Here is a 20618-nt window from a genome sequence, read left to right as displayed (position 1 = left end):
CTAATGCTTGTTCTAGGTATCCATTATGGATGTAACCTGTTATCAACGAGCCAATTAGCTAGTTTCTCTCTCAGACTTTTCATCAAATATCTTATCTACAACTCCTATCTAACATATATCTGGCCAACCTTTCTGAATCAAAGGTCTAAAATTACCCCCTTAAGTAAACTCGCCTTAATAGTGATAAAGAATGCATACCTATAAAACAACCCATGTTTTCTGAAAGATTAAAAAAGTAAATACAATATTATACTTAATTAAAAGCACAAAAGAGTTCAAGATAAGTATGTAAGAATGACTATCTTCAAATTACCTCAAAAGAAAAGGGAAACTTCAAATACTTAGAGGTTGATATACTAGAACTTAGGGTTCGCCAAATAAAATAGTCGGTATATGTATATAAGAAGAAACCGAAGTTGGATTTGAGTTTTGGTATAGAAGTCGATGGCAAAGAGTTGTTATGAGATGCGGAAATTAAAGATGTTAGCTGCCCTGATGATAGCCCTAATCTTATAACTTCGATTTGAGGTCAAAGTCACTCGCCCAAAGTTTTGTCGAGAGATGTAGCAAAAAAATTGAAGAGAAAGAGAAGAAGAAGAAGAAAGTTTGTATATATATTCAAATCAATATAAAAAAATTACCTTAAAAAACAAAACAAGAGGTGGAGACTAGAGCTGTTAATAAGCATAGGTGAAGAGGCACATTTCATCGGCACAAATGGCAAGTAGATTTGAGGGAAACACCACCATGTTGTTTAATGGAGATGGATTCAATCAATCGAATAAGAAGGTCGATGCATCTTTCTGTTTATAAGCTCAAAGACTTCAGTTGCTTTGTGGCTGAAGGAGAAAAAAGGGATTAGAGAGAAAAATGTAGAAGGGAGAATATTATGGGAGAGAAGGTTGTGGAAAAGAAACCATTAGAATGACACGTAGCAAAAAAATTCTATGAGTCAAGCAACCAGGCATTGACCACTCAGCTTGAAAGGAAAAAAAATTTAAAAAAAATACATACCATATTTCTCAACTTTATAAAACTACAAGACAATTTTTGCCAAATCAAAAACATTAATGTAGCTAAGGCCACCTAAATTTAATATATATATATATATATATATATATATATATATATATATATATATATATATATATATAGGAGTAGGATCAAATGAGAACACCTAAAAGGTTGAGAACGCGAGAACGGATCTGGACCATCTAATTTTAAGATGTATGGCTATAATTAATTGTTATTTTCTAATTATTAATGCATTTAAATTTAATTTTTAAATTAAATAAAATTATAAAGGCTATTAAAGTAAATAAGCATTACCCTAATTTTGTAAACTCCTATAATTACTCTCTGCCTCTCTATATCTTGACCTAATTTCATAGAGCATTAAACGATGAAACAAAAGCAACCTCCTTCAACTTGATCGTCATCAGACCTCGCCATCACCAAAACCCTCTGTCACACCCCCAAACCAAGGATAGCGGAAACGTCCGGGGGTGGAGGACTTCATGTAGAGTATCACAACAACGAGTATAATAGTGCTCAAAGTAAATACAACCATCATAAATATAATTAAAAAAGTTACACCAAAGTGTATGTTTACATGATTCGAATCAATTACATTATGATACAAAATGAACTGTTTGACGATTTATCGTCCCATCCTCAAAACGTTGTTGATTTCCTGTTTTCACTGAATTCCTGAGAATACAAGTAGTTTTGAAAAGTGTCAACACAAAGGTTGGTGAGTTCATAAGCTTTTGACAGTAAGAGTTTGAAAATTGATCTTTGTAAAGAGATGTATGTTACCAAGAAAAATCCAATATTTTCCTTATAAAAGCTATGTGGTCCTAAATGCCAGGTCCGAAAATGAACAAATATTTGTCATACTTAAGGATATAAATGTGGTTTTAAATTGGCGTAAAACCCTTTTTGATTTGAGAAAAATCCCGAAATGAATGATATGTAGTCTTAAATACCAAGACTGAAAATATACCATAATATCTGTAATTATTGATATAAAAAGTGATTTTAAATCGACATAAAACCCCTTTTGATTTATGAAAATCCCTGTAAACTTTAGGTTGTTAAATCCCTATGTGAGCCGCTATAATCATACTAATAACTGAATAAACCTGCCACGACGTTTCTCAGGCGTCGCGAAACTGAAATGACACTTGTCACCTCAGACCTGCCGGTCTAGCTGTTGCAAGCAGCTCTGGTGTGGGGTGTCTAACCCAATATAGATCTATACACAACTATCACGTTCTCCCTCCAGGAGACTCTGATTATAACTACCAGGAATTTAGATTCCGCACTCGGACGTACGGAAGAGATTGTCTCACAATTTAGGTTAACAAGTTTACGTGTGGTGTGCATGAGTGTAAAACCTTTTTCTGTGGGAATAAAACCTTCCGAAACGTGTTTATTGTGTTAATGAAAACATAAACCATACCTATTATAGTTTACCCCAAAACGTTTGTAATGTATAAAAACTCTTTTATGAAAACGCATTTGTGTTATGAATCCATAAACTATGCTTATTATAGCTTAATATACGTGTTCTAAATGAATGAATAATCTTATCATGAATGACTAAGTTTCAGTTTATGATGATAAACTATCAAGGAAACACATTCAATATTTAGAACTTATTGTTATACACTTTGCTGAACATAATACAAAGTGTAATGAAATTTATATGCTGTTAACTAATTTAACTTTCCTGCGTTGTTTTAGAAAAGTCATAGAAAAATCATACGAAGTCGAAAACTAAATCCGTAAATTCTGAGAGTTCCCAAAATGTGTCTAGTTTACTCATAATTTTTATCATGATTTTTAATAACCTCCAACTTGGGTGAAATAGTCCATAATCACAAACTGGTCCGGATTGGTGTTTGAAATGATAGACAGTTTTGTAAAAATCATTATAAATTGTACAAAAATCGTATAGAGATGTGAAAGTAGTCATTTTAAAAAAAATAACTGGAACTACTCACACCTAAAACAGTTTTTCAAACAAAAATGTTTAAGTTGTCCAAAACAGTCCGTGAATGGAGTCCAACTTTTCTGATGAAAGCTATTAGAAAAGTTTAGTTATGTTCTTGGTGTTTTAACTTGTATTCCCCCCCCCCCCCCCCCCAAAAAAAAAAAAAAAAAAAAAAAAAACTTGAGAAAACATGAAAATGTAGGGGTATGAACTCACCTTGAGTGATTTCAGTAGAGAAGTGTTGAAGTAGAGAAGTGTTCAACCCAAGAACACTTGAAGAATCACTTGAAGATTCGAAAATCTAACACAATTATGACGGAGTTTGTGTAAGATATCCATGATTTGAGTAGAAAGAAGTGAAATAATCATAAGGAGAATGGATTTTGCTTACCACATGTGGAGGAAAAACCCAAGATCAGCCCTTGAATCTCGAATTCTAGAGAGAGGAAGTGAGAGAGAAAAGAATTTGATCTTTTTGGTGAAAGGAGAGAAAATGAGAGAAGTGAGGAGAGAGAATGGTTTGTTCCAGCTCTAAAACGTGGGAAAGGGTGATAATTGAGTGGAAAGGACATTGAAGTGACCTAGGTAAGGTGGGGAGGTGTGGCTGGTCATAGAGTGGGTATGGGAGTGGTTGCTTGTGTCATAAGGTAAAGCTAAGTCAACACTCCACCTCTTTGTACTTTACCCACTAGATTTTATTATTTAAATAAAGATTTTAATGAAAATATGATTAAATTATGAATATTTAGGGTTCATTATGTTAAAATATGATTTTGGGTGAAAATCCCGCGTTAAAATAATTAAAAACGGAGCTAAAATGAAGTCGTAGTCGAAAACCGGAAAGAAAATAGCTAACAACGAAGCTTCTCGGAAGGGGGTCGAAGGTTTGGTCCCTTCTGATGTTGGGTCCGAAGCGAAGGCGAGGCATTAGGAAGTGAACCAGTAAGAAGCGAAATAGACTGAAGTGTACAGTACCTTCGGGTTCGGGTGGGCATGCGAGGTTCGGGCCCGAGAGGACCCTTCGGGTTCGGTTCTCAACAGGTTCGGGTTCGGCTCAGGAGGGTTCGGTCCCTAAGAGGACTTTCGGCCCTAAGAGGGGTTTCGGGTCCTCAAGCCTATTTTACTTGTTTTTACCCCGTTTCAAGTCGTTTTTGACCCGGTCAAGGGTCGGAATGACCCGAATGACTTCAAAAAGTTACGGAAACTTTTGAGAGAGATTTGGGAGAGATTTCACATACTTTGAGAGATTTAGGAGAGATTTGACATTCTTTGAGAGATTTCACATACAAAGAGATATTTGGGAGAGATTTCACATTCATGGAGAGATTTGGGAGAGATTTGACATTCTTGGAGAGATTTCACATACAAAGAGAGATTTGGGAGAGATTTCACATTCTTGGAGAGATTTGGGAGAGATTTGACATTCTTGGAGAGATTTCTCATACAAAGAGATATTTGGGAGAGATTTCACATACTTAGAGAGATTTGGGAGAGATTTCACATAGAGAGTGATAGAGTGAAAACGATTGAGAGAGGTTTCATTTGTGACCTTTTTGAGTGTCTGGCTTTGCAATGCAAGGTCCGTAAACCCCGTTAAGCCTTGTTTAAGGATCTTGCATACTCCCGATGAGTATGCAACATTGTTTTATCGGTTTGGCTCGCCACATACCACAGTTTTAAGTTAAGGAGATCTAGATTTACGCACTTTTCGATTTATGATCTCTCGTTAGAATAGCGAGTTGTTTAGTAAATACATAACGTAAGCCCTCGTACACAAGGGTTAGTTGAGTTGACCGGTTTGACTTGTTGACTTTAGTTGACTTTGACTTGACCGAAAATTGACGGTTGTCACACCCTCCAAGGCTTCAACGGCAAATCAGCCTCCTGTAACTCGATCTCCAATCATTCTCCTACAACTCGATTTTATTTCATCGGTATTCATTGGAGACTCTAGACCTGCATCCTTGAATCCGATGAAACGGAAGCGGAAGGGAAGAGAAGATGTTAAAGATGATGGCGAAGATGTTAAAGATGACCGCATTGAAGAAGAACGAAGAAGGAGCAAGAAATACAAAGGGGATGAAGAGAACGACGGGAGCAGGAGGGACATACACAGAGAACGTGACCATGGCTGTAGCTGTAGCCGTGAGGAAAGATCTTCTCGGTCAGAATGTCACAGAAGTTGTGTAGGGATGGAAAGGGAGATGGCGAGAGAGACAGACTGTCTTTGGTCTTCGAAGACGAACCATTCTTGGTGTCGGATTCGTCGACTGTCTTCTCCAAGTAATCATACTCATCGAAGTCTATTATCTCACTCGTAGTCGTTCCCCAAGTCCTAGATTAGGGCTTGGAGGATCGAATTCGATCGGTGAAGCTGGTGTGGATTCTTGGACAGAGATGATGGGTGCGAAAGTGCGAACCATAGCTTCTGCAGTCTACTACATCTTTCTTATCTTTAAGTCTCCTGATCTCTCTTTATGAATACATTTAGAATGTGTATTTATTTATGAATAACATTGTATTCATTTATTAATAACAGTTGTGTGAATGAATGTATTTATTTATGATTAGAGGTATTCATTTATTCATTTGTGAATAGCATGGTACTAATTTGTTAATAACAATGTATTCATTTGTGAATAGTAATGTAATCATGTGTTAATGAGTGTACTTATTTATGATTAGAGGTATTCTTTTTATTTTCAGTTGATTAAAAAAAGGAATTTGATTACTTGTAAATTGATATGTATTCATTTGTGATTGAAGTAGTTTCAAGTTTTTTGAAAAAAAAATCATTTGTGAATATAAATGTATTGATTTGGGATTGGATTTCTATTTATTTTTTTTGAAGAAAAATAACGTGAAATAGGAGAAAAAAATTTGATTTTTTTTTCATTTTTTAAATAAATTTTGGTAAAAATGTTTTTTATATTTCATTAATAAGAAAAATAAAAAATCGAATATTTCTTTCTTTTTGGTAACTGCTCCTAAATTTAAGGGAATTTGATTGAATTTTAATTTAATTAAAATATACAATTACTTATATGCCCTTATATATTGATTGGTTCAGAACTGTTCTCGCGTTCTAAACCTTTTAGGTGTTATCATTTGATCTTTTCCATATATATATATATATATATATATATATATATATATATATATATATATATATATATAGACACACACACACACACAAAGTTTTAATCTGTGTGAATCATGGTTACAAAATTAATTAAATTTTTATAGTAAAATCATATTTATTAATCAATATTTTAAATAAATTATATATTTAAGATATTTATGATTTCTTAGTTATGCAAATTTGTAAATCGTTGATTTATAAGAATAAAAGAATATGCTAAGGCATGTACCTGTATTTATGAATCACTTGCAGAGTTATCGTCGATTGAAAAGAATACAACTTAAGATGAAGAATGACAAAGAAAAATCAATGTGTGATGGTCTATATTATCGTAGAAATAAAAAACTCCATATTTAACGAAATAAAAAAAATTGAATGAAAATCAAAATCTCCTTGTTTACATGATATAGTTACGAAGAAAATATGAACGGTGATTTAAAAAATGAAGATAAGCTTATATTAATGTCGTAAATATGTTTAATTTTTTAATTTGATATTATATGTCAACTAATTATATGTCTACTATGCATGGGTTGTATAAATCCTAAGTAAAATAGTATTTAAGGTAATTATGGTATGAATGAAAGGAATAATGGTAGTTTAATGTCTTATTAAATTAAAGGATTTCATATTAAAGTATTGCATTAAATATATTAACACATGACAAACTCTTAGAAGAACATTGATATATTAACACATGACAAACATTAAATACGGAGCTTTAAGAGAATGATACGTGTACAAACAAATATATAATAATAATAATAATAATAATAATAACTAGAAAGGTTACACCCGCTACGCGGGGCCAGAAGCTTTAAATGTTGTTTCCGAATCGATAAATATGACAGACGTAGAAAATGCAAGGATGACAAGCCCGAGCTTTTCCCCGGACCGTTTTGTTCATGTTTTTATGAAAAAATATAAAAGTTTTGACTGCAAGGACCAGAAGTGTGAAAATGGATAAAGAATTAAAACAGTAGGAATTAGCAAGTTTTTAGAAAATGGATCAAAGTTGTCGAACCGTTAAAGTTTTGTGGCCAAAATTTAAATATTAAAAGGTTCATAAATAGAAAAGGGATCAAAGTTGTCAAACCGTTAAAGTTTGTGGCCAAACTTTAAATATTAAAAGGTTTCTAAAAAATGTAAAAATATCGATTATAAGGACCAAAAGTGTGAAAATGACTAAAAAATGAGGACCAAAGCTGTCAAACCGTTAAAGTTTTGTGGCCAAACTTTAAATATTAAAAGGTTCCTAAATAGAAAAGGGATCAAAGTTGTCAAACCGTTAAAGTTTTGCGGCCTAACTTTAAATATTAAAAGGTTCCTAAAAAATGTAAAAATATCGATTACAATGACCAAAAGTGTCAAAATGGCTAAAAAATGAGGACCAAAGTTGTCAAACCGTTAAATTTTTGTGGTCAGACTTTAAATATTAAAAGGTTCCTAAATAGAAAAGGGATCAAAGTTGTCAAACCGTTAAAGTTTTGTGGCCAAACTTTAAATATTAAAAGGTTTCTAAAAAATATAAAAATATCGATTACAAGGACCAAAAGTGTCAAAATGGATAAAAAAATGAGGACCAAAGTTGCCGAAGTACAGGGACCAATTCTGCCAAAAAAACAACATAAAGTCCAGGGATTAAAATAGACAAAAATTATGGAAGTTCACTATTCATAAGAAACAATTTGCATAATATATATATATATATATATATATATATATATATATATATATATATATATATATATATATATATATATATATATATATATATATATATATATATATATATATAATAATGAGAGAGAGAGAGAGAGAAAGGAATAACTATCCCACAATTATTTTAAGGGAAAATAATTTACTAGGGTAATCATTTTTGTCGTTTTGTTCACATTTAGGTAATTTCTTTATTTTTCGACACATTTAAACATTTAACTTGTTATATGTGTTCACATATTACCATTGTGACAATGGTAATATGTTAACACATATAACAAGTTAAATGGTTTATTGTGTACAAAAAAAAGAAAGTTGTCTAAATGTGAATAAAACGAAAAGTTAATGACCCTGATAAGTCATTTTCCCCATTTTTAATAGCGATTTTGTTTTTCATATTTGTTTGTATTATTTTTTTTTTCAAACTTTATTTTTTCCATTTTTAATAGCGATTTTGTTTTTCATAAAGTTAATGACCCTGGAAAAACTTTTTTTTGAACATTTATGTCTACAGGTGAGAAGATGTTTATGTGTGCGCATTCTCACAAATTTTTTTTGGAAGACCACAAATGTTAAAATGTCTGCACGACCTATTCTCCATAAATAAATGAACCAAAATCTGCCAACGGAAAGTCATTTCTTTCTGACATCTTCTAGACAGTAATAATTATTAAATAATTTTATACATAATATAATATATGATCTTTTATTTTTTATATTAATTTTGTGCAAATTAAAACTCTCTTTTCTAAAATCACTAAATTATTTTTACTTTTTTTAAATAAGATTTATATATTATTTTTTATATGTTTCTTGTGTTTAATACAGGAGGTTTTATATGTGTAAAAAATTATGTGAAAATTATAATAGACACAAATCGTGAGGATTATAATAGACACAAATTAATTTAGTGCTTTTTTTTGTTATTTGTATGGGAAATCTCCAATAAAGTCCTAAAATTTTGACCCGGTTTATGTTTTAGTCATAAACTAGTTTTTGTGTACGAAAAAGTCCTAAAAACCGATAAAAGTTTGCATTTTGATCCTTTTTGACTGGTTGTAACCGGTAACAAATTAATTTATGAGTATTTCATAAATTGACCTAAAATATTGAGACTTTTCTGCAAAAAAAAATAGTATATTAGGGCTTTTCTGCAAACAAAAACCTTATTATTATTATTATTATTAGTAGTAGTAGTATTATTATTATTATTATTATTATTATTATTATTATTATTATTATTATTATTATTATTATATAAATAAGTATATTATTTTTAAATTTGTTATTATTAATATTGTTAATAATACATATAAATAAATTTAAATTATAAAAATATTAAAGACATTGGTTGAGCAGATGATAATGTTTTAAAAATTGAAATCATGAATGTCTGTTGGTATATTCTAACTTTGTATATGGTCATTTCACATTTGTTATTATCGTTTTTAATTCAGAATATTAAAATTTAACAACTTAAAAGAAGCTACTGATTTTCCAAATTGTTTACAAATAGTGAGCGTGTGATATGCGTGTATATCTTGTGTGTAAGTATTTGAATTACCAACTCTTTTTCATTACTTTATCCTTGTGGTTTTTTTGGAAACATAGCAAATATAGTGTGATAAAGCAAAACAAGTCATATTACTTTCTATTAAACAAGATATTGTAGTTAATATTTTCTAATTTTGATATGGGCCACCAATGTAAATATTTATTGTAGATCTGTTGGATTTGAAAAGAAATCATTCTACCTTAAGAAATTTTATATATACAAAGTGAGAAATCCTTTTATCTTAAACTATGTATCCACAATTTTACAAATATGCAACTTCTTTTAAATTGTTAAGTGTTAATATTTTGAATTGAAAACAATAATAAGAAATGGAGAAAATTACACGGATGGTCCCTGTGGTTAGGGGTTACTTGCACGCTTGGTCCCTAGAAAGTATTTTTAACTCGGACCGTCCCTAAAACTTAGATTTGTTACCCGCCCAGTCCCTAAACTAACTAGCCGTCTATTTTGCTGTTAAACCATGATGAAAAGACATATTTACCCTTACTTTTATATGTTTATAATTATTCTTGAAAATGAAAAATATTCCACCCCAAAATATACCACAGACCCACACTCCATAACCTAAAATTGATCGGCGTCGTATCCTCCTCTCAGCACCTCCCTTCCACCTACTGTTACCGACTGCCAGAGACTCTCCGTAACTGGCCATATCATCACCACCAAAACCCCCTTCCTACCGCCCTATCCCCAATCTCGTCACCATCTTCACATCAGCCTTTCAAATAATTAACCAATTATTAGCCGAAAAGGATTATTAAACTAGATTTATCAAGATTTGATGGCTTACAAGTTACAGCTTACCTGAGAAGCAGTGATACCCTGAGTTTCATGTAATGAACCACCTTCAATAACTTCGTTTTCATGTAACATCTCGATTTCCTCGATAGGCCATTGTAGGAGCTGCTTCTGGTTTTTGTCTAGCCAAATACTCCTCAGAAATGACTGCATGTATAGGTGAGTTAATGATCTTATATATAATTAAGGAGATAAGTGAAATTATTGAATCTTTGATTACTTGAACTCCGACCCATCCTTTAGCGATGACATCAGCTTCAGAATCAGTGTCGTGCACCCAACCCATAATTATCCTTCACTTTTTCACAAGATCGAAGAACGATTTGGAAGCGTAGTACCTCCCGTAATCAAGCCTTAAACTGCCGAGTGTTAGTAATCTCCGTTTCCCCTTCGTGCTAGGGTTTATGACAGATGTATCGACCCCATTCGTGCTATCAACCCACACCGGAAAGAAATCAGGGCATTCCCATATTCCTGTTCTTAGAAATTGATGAAGTGGGGAATCATGTTTACTCCAATTAACAAGATCGTCGGGTCTCTGAAGTCACCCGGTTGAGATATGGATTGCCGACATGTTTACTCCAATCATGTTTACTCCATTTTTTGAGATATAGATCGGATAAGTCCTTTAGGACGGCCAAATTCTGGACTTAGCGGTTTTCTGAGTCGATTCCGATGTATAGCATAATAGGCTTGTTTCCGGGGAGGATGGTGACGGAGTCAAACCATCAGCCATTGATGTGGAAGGGAAGAAGTGAGAAGAAGAAATCGAGAAAAACAATGAACGAGGTGGGTTTTAGAGGCTTGAAATGGTGAAATGACAAAAATACCCCCATTATGTGGGTTACTAACATCTAAACAAACGGAAATGTTATGAGAGGGATTGGGCGGGTAACAAATTATAGTTTTGGGGATGGTCCGAGTTAAAAAAACTTTCTAGGGACCAAGCGTGCAAGTGACCACAAACCATAGGGACCATCCGTGTAATTTTCTCTAAGAAATGTGAAATGATCATATACAAAGTGAGGACATACAAGCATATTCATGATTTCAATGATTAAAACATTACCATAACCACCACCATCACCATCACCTTTAAATAATTTCTTTAATATTTTTTTTTATTTAAGTGTATTTATATGTATTATTAAAAATATTAATAATAATGAATTTAAAAATTAGTATACTTGTTTATAATAATAATAATAATAATAATAATAATAATAATAATAATAATAATAATAATAATAATAAGGTTTTTGTTTGCAGAAAAGTCCCAATATTTTGGATCATTTTGTGAAATAGTCCCAATATTTTGTGTCAGTTTATGAAATAGTCACAAATTAATTTGTTGTCGGTTCCAACCGGTCAAAAATGGTCAAAATGCATATTTTTGCCGGTTTTTAGGACTTTTTCGTAAACAAAAATTAGTTTTGGACTAAAACGTAAACCGGACCAAAATTTTAGGACTTTATTGGAGTGTAAAATGTTGTTATTTTTAATTCAATGCTATCTCTATATTGATGATAATGACACTAATTCCATTAGTTACCCAAAGGAAAATTACAATTACATGTTTCACGCTTCATAATTTATTAGGCCTACCGGTATACTCTCCACATACGGATCCGTAGTTGAGGTGGCAACGAACAACGGCCGTGCACACCAGCCCGACCGTTTGTGGTTGAGGTTTTCGTGGTGTTTCGTGGTGGGCATCACGAGTGTAAACAACCAATGGTCGTCTTCTTCTCTCCCAACTTCCTCTTCTCTCTCTTCTCTCTCTTCTTTCCGGTAGTGGTGAGTATACCGGTGGTTCATGGTGGCCTGAGGTGGCTGACTTGGAAGCTCTCCACGACCGTTGTCGTAGAGAGTATACTGAATGGTCTTAAAGAAAGAATGTTTGAACGATAATTTGTTTTCTTAATACGAGCAACCCAATACATGGTTTCAAATTATATGGAATGGATAGTTTTTTAAGAAAATGTTATTTGGTGTATATTATATTTCACTTATAAAACTAGAATTATTTATATTTCTATATAGAAAAAAATATAAATTTAAAAAACCATTTTATTTACATTAAATTTATTTTATCTAGGTACAGTTATTAAAAAACAAACATTCTTTTTCCTACAAACGTTTTGGTATCTCTTTTCTTCTACGGAAATATGCAGATATGATCACGGCATGTAATCGTGCATACTTTATATATCTTAAAAAAATAAGCAATACGTAAATTTTAACTATGTCTCTTCACAACGTATCGGCATTGGTTCTAAATACAACTAATAGCAAGCTGAGTTTACAACATTTATATAGAAAAGCAAGCGGATAAGAAATTAAAGAAACAAAATCATAATATTCTAAAATATATTTAATATATCCTTAAAACACCCCTCTTTACAAACAAAACCAATAACCAGTTTGATCATAACAGGATTATTATTTTAACATATCATCCTTTGCATATATACAAGTATCATATCATATGGATTTTACCATTGTTGATTTTAAGAAGTAGCACCTGCACCCATTAAACTGGACAGCGTAGGAAGCTTGATCTCACCCTTACTGTTCACCGGAATGTTGAGGTTACCGACGACCGGAAGATCAACTGTGAGAATAATATTGAGTTCATAATCTATGTCCCAATCTGCACCAATGTCCCTCATCAAGCTCATTAACACGCTATGTGGCACCTTCACCCCAACGTCTAGCATCGTATCCGCTTTGGCTTTTAGCGACCCAGGGTCTGGGATCGAACCTTCAGCGATCACCCTGATTAATTCAATGTTATTTCATGCATATTCCTATTAATTTGAAAACTGAAATGTTTTTTGATTTTATGTAATTGAAATACATCAATTGATCATGTAAGGAACCTGTCGGCGCTTTTGAAGGTATAAGAGATCTGGCAGATCGGAATAGAAGTGCTGTAAGGATTGGAGACATTGACGTCGGCCTTGTAGGTTATGCATTGACAGCTGACTTCTTTCAGATCGACGTTCTTCACCGTCGCCTCCGGCTTATCCATGTTTGCCACCTTCTCCGCCACGAATTCCTTCGCTTTATCCATTAATCCAGCCATCTCTCCGACGATGTTTATCACGTTCAAAAACAACAAAGTAAAATTGCGTTTGGTTTCGACGAGACGACGAATATGGTTGTAATATATGCATGTATATCCACGGGTGGGCCGCGTGACCCGGATGACACGTGTTGCCACTTTTTGTAGTGTAGACGTTTTCCTTTCTTTTTCTCTTTTTCCTTTTTAAATTAATGCCATTTTTATTTTTATTTTTTTGTCATAATTTTAACTTAATAATTGTTTGAGATTATAGAAATCATAAAAAGAACAAAATAAGAATGGGAAAACTGTGGGTTTTCTATCCACGGCATTTCTGTTACAAATAAGGGGACGACAAAGTAACATAATTATATTATATGTATCAGGAGGAAATTTAAAGTAAAATCTTAATATTTTGGAAAAAAATTTATTAAAGCCTTAATTTTTATTTTTGAATAGAGAAACTCAGAAAACTAAATAATTTATTCACTTTAGTCCTTTTTGACTTTTTCAGAAGGTCATATATGCCACACGGCATGCCAACTGGACATGTGTTGATAACAAGCTGCTCTTGAGAATAAAAAATCGAATTTTTTGAGACCTCACAACCTCCAACACATACCAAACACTTTTTCACTAAGAGCACTAGATGTGGGCAACTAGATTTAACACGATTTAGGTGTCATATCACATACCACATCATCAATGATGTTATAACATCAAGTGGGGAAATATTCACCATATTGTATCTTGTTAAGACACCAACTTTTTTTTTCCATTTTACAATTTATTTTTTATTTTTTTCGAATTCTTTTTTTAATTTAGACAAATATTTTTTAAATATAACATAATAAATAAAACATAATGTTTAAAAAATATAAATACCATATAATAATTTGTAAAGATTAAAATTAACATAGAGATTAAATTACACATAACATCCAAAAAAAAATAACATCCAAATTCAAAAAAAAAATACAACGTTATTCGTTATCGTTATTGTTACCATAGAAGATATAATCTGTCAAGTTCTCTCGAAGTTGTTTGTGTTTATTTGTATCATGAATGTCAACAACGCGATGCAAATAATTTGATGTTCCTGGTTCAAACTGAACGTGTCTGGGCTCCGTTGGGATATAATGTGCAATATTTCGCTCTTTATCTTCTACTACCATGTTATGCATTATGATACATGCATACATGATATATCGTAGAGTTTCTAAATCCAATAGTCGTGCTGCATGTTCGACTATATGCCACTTCACCTTCAGCACTCCAAAAGCACGTTCCACATCCTTACGTGCTCCTTCTTGTCTTCTCTTAAAAAAATTGTCTCGTTCTTCAACCGGGTGGCGGAATGCCTTCACGAATGTGGAATACTAAGGATATATTCCATCTGTAAGGTAATACCCATATTTGTATTTGTTTCCATTCACTGTGAAAGGAGCATCTGGGGCTTTTCCATTCAAAAGATCGTCAAATATTGGCGACTGATCAAGAACGTTGACGTTGTTGTTAGAACCTGCAACCCCAAAAAATGCATGCCAAATCCATAAATCTTGAGAAGCAACAGGCTCTAAAACCAACGAAGGTGATCTGTGATGACCACTTGTGTATTGCCCTTTCCATGCTATTGGACAATTTTTCCATTTCCATTATGTGCAATCAATGCTTCCGATCATTCCGGGAAACCCATGGCGTTCTTCATGCGCCTCATACAATTCTTGCAAATCATGCAACGAAGGTTTCCGCAAATACACGTCTCCAAATGTTTCAACAACACCCCTTGACAATGTATACAAACTCTCTCTTGCGGTTCTTTCGAACATTCTCATATAGTCGTCCATGGTGTCGGGTGACTCCTCTATAGCCATCAAACGAATGGCCGCAGCACATTTCTACAACGTTGTAAACCCTCGTCTACCTCTAGCATCATATCTTAATTGAAAAAATTCGTACCTAAACATAAATTAACTACAGTTTAAAAATATATTGCATATGTTGTAAAATTAAAGAAACATGTAGTACATTTTTATTTCTTTTGTATAAAAGTATAGTAAAGAAGCGACACCGGCTTTCCAAGGCGTTGGCGATTCGTAAGAACACATATCTACTCAAACAAAATCTTCTTTTGAAGTCCTTCACCTCGTATACACAATTATCCGTAAAGTAATCGCGATATAGATGTTCGTGTCCTTCCTCGCGATTTCTGTTTAACATCGCATGTCTTGTTAGTAGCAAGGCTGAGTCTGGTTGTAGCAGGTCAGTATTGTAATAATGATACATCATCCTAAAGAAAATATCGTCATCTGAATCATCGGACGAGTCGAAAGGGTCCATATTTTTTTTGGATAATTGAAACTATGTAGAGAGGAGAAGAGAAAGTGTGTGAAATTTTTTATAAAATGGTAGTATTTATAGGGTAAATGGTTTTTTTAATAGTTAGTTTTTTTAACCGTTTGAAAACGTTTAAATTTCATTCATTACATCCAGTCGCGATGGCCACAAGATTCAACCTTGACGAGTAAAAACGAATAGGGAGTGGGCGGTGTTCCCCCCGTCACGACGTCATTGAGGCGTGCCACGTCATCACTGTTGCTTCTCGTTTGGCCAATACTGCATGGTCTAAGCTAGAAGACTTTTCAAGCATTTATTCCCCCGAAATGGTATATAATGTCTTATATGCATGCCTTCAATACATTTATTATTATTTAAACGTTTGAAAACGTTTAAATTGCTTTCATTACATCCAGTCGCGATGGCCACGAGATTCAACCTCGACGAGCAAAAACGAATAGGGGGGGCGGTGTTCCCCCCGTCACGACGCCGTTGAGGCGTGCCACGTCATCACCGTTGCTTCTCGTTTGGCCCATACCGCATGGTCTAAGCTAGAAGACTTTTCAAGCATTTATTCCCCCGAGATGGTATATAATGTCTTATATGCATGCCTTCAATACATTTATTATTATTATTATTATTATTATTATTATTACAACAATTATATTTAAAAAGTAAATAATTTTAATATTTCGAAAAAAAAATATATTAAATATATATAACATCCATAAAATTTCATAAAAATTTAAACTTTTTCAAACCAAACAAAAAGCATAATTGTTTACATTGTAGTTTTCAAAACATTTTTAACATCGGAGTTTTTCCAAAATCACAAAACACAACATGAGGAGGTGCACGATCAAGCCTTTACCTTCCCACGATCATCTGATGTATCTGAAACATAATCCAAAACTGTAAGTCCAAAGTTTAGTGAGTTCCCCTAAAATACCAATACACAAACAAATAGCACAAATATAATAACAACATGCAATGTGTCCACAACGAATAGACTGGATTACCCCTGAGCCCACAACATAAGTCTGGCTTGCCCTTAGCCCACATCTTATGTCTGGCTTGCTCCCCATCCTGATCAGTCCTCGGACTAAATACCATTACGCCCTCAATACGAGTCTGGCATTCCCTTCCCGACCCTCAACTCGTATCTGTAATGCTCATGAGCCCTCAGTATGAGTGTGACATGCCCTTCCCGACCCTCAACTCATATCTGGTATGCTACATGGTTTGTTGGCTACAACATGGAGCAGTACAACCTCAATCCATCTCACACAATATGTCGACATATAACAGATAATATCATAAATAGTTAAACAAATAGTATCATAGGTAATCCTATAGGTTTAACATACTAGCATATAAAAACTAGCATGCATATCTATTCCATACTCAACATATCAACAATATCAGGTTATCAAATCAATGCGTCGACCTTGGTGCCTTCGACCCGAAAGTACAGTGAGGAAAACTCACCTCACAAGTTTAATAAAACTAATAAGGCCCGACTCCGAATATCAACTCTGAACTCAATGCCTACATCCACCAAGTGACTCATTCCATCAAAATCCTAATAATACCCAAAATACCCTCAAAAGTCAAACTTGGTCAAACTCAAAAGTCAGCTGGTCAAAGTCCATAAACCCACTGAGTCAACCCAACCGTGTCAACCCGACCGAGTTAACTCAACATGGGCTGACCCATGCGAGTACGTAGGACGTACTCCGGAGGTACGCTGAGTGTACAAGGAACCTCGCATTGACCAGCTTACGGGGTGGCTGACCGAGTACGCAGGGCATACACCCACCTACACTGGGTGTAACTTTGCAGCCCCTAAATCTTCATTAACTGCTTAATGGCTTAAACACTTATGCCCATATTTCAGATCCACGGTCCAAATGTACTCTAAAGTCATAAAGTCTCCAACTTTATGACTTTGCACGTCCATAAAGTCCTTAATGCAAGGTCTTAATCCATTAGGACCTTCTATAAGAAACATGGAGCCAAACTAGCTAAAGCAACATCATTTTTATAGCTTGGCACCCTTCCTAGGGTCTTAAAGGCCAATCCAAATCGTTTAAAACCAAACATGCATAGAAATGGGGATTTTGAGACAAGAAGAAGCACAAAAAGCTAGCAAAATGAGATACAAGCAAACAAAGCATCAAGGTGAAGATTTTTTACCTTATAGAGCTTCCCAATAAGATGATGATCCAAGATCCACAAGCTTGCTTCAACTTCTAAGCTCCGTGATGCAACTCCTTCTTCCTTAATCACACAAAGGACACACTTTTAGCTCAAAATGCACTCTTATGGGGTTAGGGTTTACCAAAAACGACTCAAGGACTTGGAGGCTGAAAATATGGGGGTAAATGGTCTATAAAGATGCTTAAATACTCCACAAACCCTAAAAGTAAGGTTTTCCTTTGGACATGAGTACGCCCAATGTACATATGTGTACGCCCAACCTACACCTCCTGCCCTAAAATTATAATCTTGCCTCTAAGGCTTTCCAAGGCTACTTCCTTTGAATCCAAGGACCAAAATGACATAAATTAAAACCAAATGAGGGATTTGAAAATACCTGAAAACCAGGGTGTTACAATATATATATATATATATATATATATATATATATATATATATATATATATATATATATATATATATATATAAACAAATTTTTACGTGTTTATATGTATTTTTACTTGTTTATGTTTTAGAGTTGGTTGACGGATTGAAAACTGGTTTATAATTTTTACTCAACCCAACCTATTTTACTAAATGGGTTAAGTGGGTTGACATATTTAACTTAAATTAGTTCAAAATTTCAAACAAGACCGTTAATTTTGGGTTGGGTTAGCGAGTTAGGTCAATTTTTGCTGACCCTCATATGATTAAAATTATTTTATAGACAATAATAATAATAATAATAATAATAAGGTAATTAAGAGAATGTATTCTTAATTTCTTATGATTCATTAAAATCTGAGAGATTTAATATAATTTTCAAAAGATAGATACCATATATTTCAAAAATATTATTAGGATATGATTTTTTATTTTTAAAAGTTGAAATGAAGTTGATTTGTTACAAAAAAAATGAAAAATGATAGAAATCATAGAAAAAATTAAGTATCAAAGAGGCAAAGCTAAATAAAGGACATGTGACATTTTTAGGTTTCGTTTATTAGGATATGTATAATATGCAGTCATTATTAGGATTTGTTGTTTTGTACATATTCAGTTTTTATGACCAAATACTCCAAGTTATGACTGATTATTCCAAATTAAGTTCTCAGTTTATATACATTTAGTTTTTAATGTTTTTTTATTATAAATAGGTTTTTGTTGTTTTTGTACATATTCAGTATTTAAGATTGGTTTTCTTTAGGTTTTGCTCATGTGGCATTCTACATTAGACAATCATTATTGAGGTGTTCGCATACGTGACTCGTACCTCACTTACATTAATAATCTAATTCACAAATCGGTCAAAGAATGTTGGTACCTTAGTTTTCTCCAAGAAGAAGATGTGTGAGCATTTAATTTTATTAAGATCTATCTTAATAGTAGACAACGAGATTCTTTGTGATTTCTTTCTTCCAACTCAAATTTGCACTTCCAAACAAACTAACACCCTGAAAAAAAAAAAAAAAAAAAAAAAGTCTTCCATAATTCTTTGGTATATCGATTTTGACCATTTTTTTGTAGCTAATAAGTATTTTGGTGTTTTCAAATTGACCATCAAATTCTGAAGATGAGTTTGTAGTTGTTAAAGAGAAGGTTCTTGTTGTATGTATAGCCTTTCGTAGCATACAACTAAAATTTGATGGGGTCCGAGTGCCACAAGATGATGCTTATAGTGTACAAAAATAATACTTGTTATTACAATTAACTAGGCGAATGTCCGTGCATTGCGCAGTAACACCTATATAGTTGAAATTTTTATAAACATATGTTTTCTTAAAAAACAATAATGTTGTTAAATTTGATATAATAATTCGTATACGAAATTGATATAATATATTGATTATTTTGAAGTATATTATAATATACACATCTATTAAAACTACATAATTTCAATCGTTTGAATGATCACTACCTGCGGGTTACTCATAAATGAAAATAAAAATAATATATGGTTTAATGTTATTTGTTATTGTTAATTAATTATTTAAAATGTATTTGTTTAATGTTTTAATTTCTATCATTGTAATTATTTAAAGTATCAAAAAAAATTTGTTTTCAAAGGTAACAATATAATCGTTTATATAAAGTTAGTTTTAACTATTGTTATTGTAAGTTATTTTAAGCTACTAATTTGAAATTTTAAATGATTATAAAAATATATTTAGGAAATATTTTAGTTAAATTGAGATTACAATTTAGTTTTTGTATTTAACACTATATTTTATCACTTTTAACTATTCACAAAATATTATTTGAGTTTTTTAAGTGAAATTGAAATTTATATTTAAGTTGACTATGTAATGTTATATTTAAATTAACAATTTAAGTATTTTATCCAAACTGTTCAAAAGTTGTAGTTTTAAACTAATAATGGTTTACATATAACAACATAATAAATCTAATAAATTAAGTATAATATGTTAAAAATTAAAGATATAACTTTATAAGTAGAAGTAAAGATATTACTTTAATATTAAAATTTATTTTATTTATGATTATGATTTAGGTTTGGTATTTATTTAACTTTATTAACCAACTTATAATCATTATTAGAAAGACACTACAATTTGTCACTTTTAACTATTTATAAAATATTTTTTGCGTTGTTTAAGTTGAATTAAAATTTATATTTAAGTTGATCATGCAATGTTATATTTAAATTAACAATTTAGGTATTTTATACAAATTGTTCAAAAGTTATAGCATTAAATGATAATTATTTACATACAACAATATTTTAAAATTATTAAATAAAGTATAATATGTTAAAAGTTAA

General features: G+C 32.4%; 3 protein-coding genes across 3 annotated transcripts; all 3 read right to left on the bottom strand.

The window, feature by feature from the left end:
- Nucleotides 1-10528: 10528 nt before the first annotated feature.
- LOC111878545 (fructan 6-exohydrolase) lies at nucleotides 10529-11069 on the bottom strand. The gene is given in 3 exon segments (XM_052770869.1): nucleotides 10529-10771; nucleotides 10814-10827; nucleotides 10889-11069. Coding segments are annotated over 3 exon segments (438 nt in total).
- A 1587-nt stretch (nucleotides 11070-12656) lies between these two features.
- On the bottom strand, nucleotides 12657-13321 carry LOC111878561 (late embryogenesis abundant protein Lea14-A). Its single transcript, XM_023875080.3, has 2 exons — nucleotides 13116-13321; nucleotides 12657-13011 (listed from the first exon to the last, which is right to left on the bottom strand). The coding sequence occupies exons 1-2, from the start codon at nucleotides 13319-13321 to the stop codon at nucleotides 12744-12746; spliced, it is 474 nt and encodes a 157-aa protein (XP_023730848.1). The 3' UTR covers nucleotides 12657-12743.
- Nucleotides 13322-14283: 962 nt separating this feature from the next.
- LOC111878477 (uncharacterized) lies at nucleotides 14284-14956 on the bottom strand. Its single transcript, XM_052770868.1, has 3 exons — nucleotides 14884-14956; nucleotides 14737-14822; nucleotides 14284-14679 (listed from the first exon to the last, which is right to left on the bottom strand). The coding sequence occupies exons 1-3, from the start codon at nucleotides 14954-14956 to the stop codon at nucleotides 14284-14286; spliced, it is 555 nt and encodes a 184-aa protein (XP_052626828.1).
- Nucleotides 14957-20618: the final 5662 nt, after the last annotated feature.

The sequence above is a fragment of the Lactuca sativa genome, chromosome 4, assembly GCF_002870075.4.
Source record: "Lactuca sativa cultivar Salinas chromosome 4, Lsat_Salinas_v11, whole genome shotgun sequence".
Classification (NCBI taxonomy): Eukaryota; Viridiplantae; Streptophyta; class Magnoliopsida; order Asterales; family Asteraceae; genus Lactuca; species Lactuca sativa.
This window is presented reverse-complemented; position numbering and strand designations above follow the sequence as displayed.

Coding starts and splice junctions, on each gene's coding strand:
- LOC111878477 (XM_052770868.1), bottom strand. CDS start 14,956: ATGGAAATGGAAAAATTGTCCAATAGCATGGAAAGGGCAATACACAAG. Junction 14,823..14,883: donor ATCACAGATCACCTTCGTTG/GTTTTAGAGCCT, acceptor TTGGGGTTGCAG/GTTCTAACAACAACGTCAAC. Junction 14,680..14,736: donor CCCCAGATGCTCCTTTCACA/GTGAATGGAAAC, acceptor ATATATCCTTAG/TATTCCACATTCGTGAAGGC.
- LOC111878561 (XM_023875080.3), bottom strand. CDS start 13,321: ATGGCTGGATTAATGGATAAAGCGAAGGAATTCGTGGCGGAGAAGGTG. Junction 13,012..13,115: donor ACCTTCAAAAGCGCCGACAG/GTTCCTTACATG, acceptor TGAATTAATCAG/GGTGATCGCTGAAGGTTCGA.